This window comes from Aethina tumida, chromosome 7 (assembly GCF_024364675.1).
Source record: "Aethina tumida isolate Nest 87 chromosome 7, icAetTumi1.1, whole genome shotgun sequence".
NCBI classification, from domain to species: domain Eukaryota; kingdom Metazoa; phylum Arthropoda; class Insecta; order Coleoptera; family Nitidulidae; genus Aethina; species Aethina tumida.
Window position 1 is genome coordinate 16,960,152 of NC_065441.1, and position 3,567 is coordinate 16,963,718.

Below are 3,567 nucleotides of genomic sequence, written 5' to 3' on the forward strand. Positions count from 1 at the left end.
CATCTTCAAGAATGGAAATAATAAAAGGAGATCGTCAAGTAAAAATCAGTATATCCATGCGGTGGTTTCTTGCCAACCAGTGCGCAACTTCCACTACGGAAACAAGTGAGGAGCGAACGTGAGGGAGTGGGAGAAAGCGCGGCCTGTGCGATGGAAGACTCCGCGACTCACCCTCAGTCTCTGGTTAGAGTGCATTCGTTGTTCTTGGTGGGGTGAGCAGTGCGAACGGTGTGTTCAACTCTGCCGCCGGTGAATTCAAATCGACAAATGGACCGCACGGTTGTCGCGTGAATCGAATTTACTCACAGTTACAGTGCCACGATGTATTCGAAACGGTGGTTTTTTGTGATCCTTACTTTTGTGGTGTTTAAAGATAGTGTGTGTGGTGTGTGCCCGACACCTTGTACCTGCAAGTGGAAGAGTGGTAAACAAACTGTGGAGTGCATGGAACGTGGACTTATCTCGATCCCGGAAAGTGTCAATCCCGAAACTCAAGTGATCGATCTATCGGGTAACAACATACAAATTTTACCGCGGGAAGTGTTCCACCGGTCCGGCTTGATCAACCTCCAGCGTGTCTACTTGAGAAACTGCAGGATCGGCCAGATTGACGACGTCGCCTTCCACGGACTGACCAATTTGATCGAACTCGACCTATCTCACAACTTATTAACATCGATACCATCGGGCACGTTTCACGACATACCATTTTTACGTGACCTAATTATCTCGAATAATCCCATTCAAAAAATTGAGACGTTCGCTTTCCAAGCCCTGCACGGCTTAGTCAAACTGGATGTATCGAACTGCGAGTTGCAAACTATTTCCCCTAATGCCTTTGACGGCATCGACATGCTTGAATCTCTCAAGATTAATGGCAATCGACTGACAGAACTCCGGTTACACACCGTCGAAACCCTAAGCAGTCTCAGCAGGCTGCACGGCGTCGAGCTGCACAACAATCTATGGCACTGCGACTGTCGTATGAGACCTGTCAAGGAATGGCTAGTCAACAACAACATCCCGGTCCCAATTTCACCCAAATGCTCCGGTGGTCCGGAACGTGTCATCCACAAAACGTTCTCAGACCTGCACGTAGACGATTTCGCGTGCAAACCGGAAATGCTCCCCGTTAGTCGCTATGTAGAGGCCATTAAGGGCGAGAATGCCACTTTAAGCTGCCGGGCCAATGCGATTCCGGCTCCGTTCATCAACTGGTACTGGAATGGCCGACTTCTCGTCAACGGATCCGGATTCAACGGCCATCAGCGTGTCTTCATAATGGAGGAAGGCAAACAGGAAAAGCGAAGCTCGCTCTTATTGACCAACGCACAAGAATTAGACTCCAACGATTTCTACTGTGTCGCAGAGAATCGTGCCGGAAACGCTGAGGCCAACTACACCCTACACGTCACCGTCAGCTCCATGGGCCTCATCACTTTGGGTAACGGACAGATCGTAGGTCTTAGCGCTGCTCTCGTCGTTCTCATCATATTCATCCTCATCATAATATCTATTTTATTGTCGAAGCTTCGCAGAATTCCTTTCACAGAAAGCAAGACGCCCGGCCAGATAGAAATTGTAACCGTAGTGAATGGTTCAGCCATAGCTAATGGCAAGGTGGGATGTTCGCCAACGAATCCATCGCAAGAAACGTCAACGTTCACAGAACGTAAACTGCAGTCAGACTCCAACTACTGCAATCCAGTCCAGAAGCCGCCCAGATTGAACGAACTACCATTCCCCACATCCCATTATAATGGAAACAGCAGCATCATGCCTGGTTCCTGTTACGTTTCGCCCTCCTCCATCAACAACCCGGATTTGATCAACGACACGAAAGTTATGGGCAGCGATGAGATGATACCTGTAGCAGTGGCCACCACCAACGAAACCTCTGATGATTTAGAACGACCTGGAAGCGGAGAGTACAACAGGAACGTTGACTCGCTCTATCCTTCCGGATTGTGGGAGAACGACACGCTTAGGAATCTGACCGGATACCAATATGACGACAAGACACCGATCATGGGTGATGGCTTGAGTGTTGGAGGTTCAGCCGAAGAATTGAGTTACAGACTGGCTCAAGGCACTAACAGGGTCGTTGGTTATCCTTCTGATTATGGACTACCGATCACCATGACCGAACCCCCGGTAGCTTCAGCTGCCAATCAAGTACCGCTTCCTGCTAACGCAAAAACTCTGAGGGTCTGGCAGAAAGGGGGCGTTCCAGTGTTGCCACCAGTTACCGCTTTGAAGAGGGCTCTCTCGCACAACAGGAATAGTCCGGATGAAGGGTATCAGGAGGGTTGCGGTACTGACGTTTAAGGTCCACGGTTTAGAGGCTGGTGAATTTTTCGGTAAATGAAAACAGGTCTAAGACTTTTGATTGTATATATGTAGGTTTTCATTTATGAAAATACTGACCGAAGAGGATGATACCAAAGACATGTTCCTAATTATTGAATTAAAAAGAGTATGGCTATAAAATTGTGTCGTGCGACTTAAAAGGTGCTGTGAATGAAACTCGGACTGGACTAAGACGTGTTATTATTTATAAATGTTTCTCCCCATGTGATATGTCACTTAATCGTGAAAAATTTTGTAAATAGTTGTGTAAATTTTGTAGATAATTCCTATAGTAAAATTAAACGAAAATTTGGAGTATACATGGTCTAAAGACTGAACTAAGTAGTAGTTGTTGATGTCTGGTTGGTTAATATAATATTATGGGTACGTATTATCATAATAATCACACTACATATTGGCATTACCACAAGCATTAATAGTTAAAATATTCTGTCCTAAAATTTATAAAAAAATTGCTTCTTGTATCCATAGTATTTTCGTTAACCACCTTAATGTATAAAACAATAATTACTCAGAATAAGTTATTTATTTTTGTATTTATTAACTGTATAATCCAATACATGTACCATAAATTAAATGTACTAATAGAAAGAAAGACTTGTTCAATATATGTAATAATTGCGAAAAATACTTTAAAATAAAAAAAATGTTGTGTACTGTTTATCAACATAAACTAATATAACTCAGTATTCTTAATGTTACCAAAATGTATATTCCATGTGACAAGGTAATTTTGTTAAATAAACAATTAAACCAAACATCCACATATTTTATTTAAAACGTCAATACGTCAATAATGTCTCAAACAAACTTGACCAGATGCAGTATGAAAACGGCCCAGAAATCACAGACTGGTCAATTGCTCGAGTGAAATACGACGGGCAAAGAATTTTTTCTTACCTGAGACGCCATTATCTCTCTCAATTATACACGGTTGCCGAAACTTCCCTTTAGATAAAAAGAAGTATTTTCGTTTGTATTTATTGAATGGTTTTAGAAAGATTAAGTCAGAAGGTCGGTTTCAAAATTTATTTGGGAAATATTTTGGGCATCGAACCGGAAACCGAAATGTTTACCTTTACCCTGTTTGTGGTATGCCAGCTCAAAACATCACAAAATTAAAAAATTGATTCTTAAGAATATTATGTTGTAATTTTTTTAAGTTAAAATTGTCGACAGGTGAGTGGGTAACTAAGG

The 3,567-nt window shown here is 42.6% G+C and overlaps 1 protein-coding gene across 1 annotated transcript; it reads left to right on the top strand.

Annotated features, from left to right (window-relative positions):
- The first annotated feature begins 218 nt into the window (after nt 1–218).
- Nucleotides 219–3,128, top strand: LOC109599559 (uncharacterized). Its single transcript, XM_020015567.2, has one exon. The coding sequence runs from the start codon at nt 322–324 to the stop codon at nt 2,326–2,328; it is 2,007 nt and encodes a 668-aa protein (XP_019871126.1). The 5' UTR covers nt 219–321; the 3' UTR covers nt 2,329–3,128.
- Nucleotides 3,129–3,567: the final 439 nt, after the last annotated feature.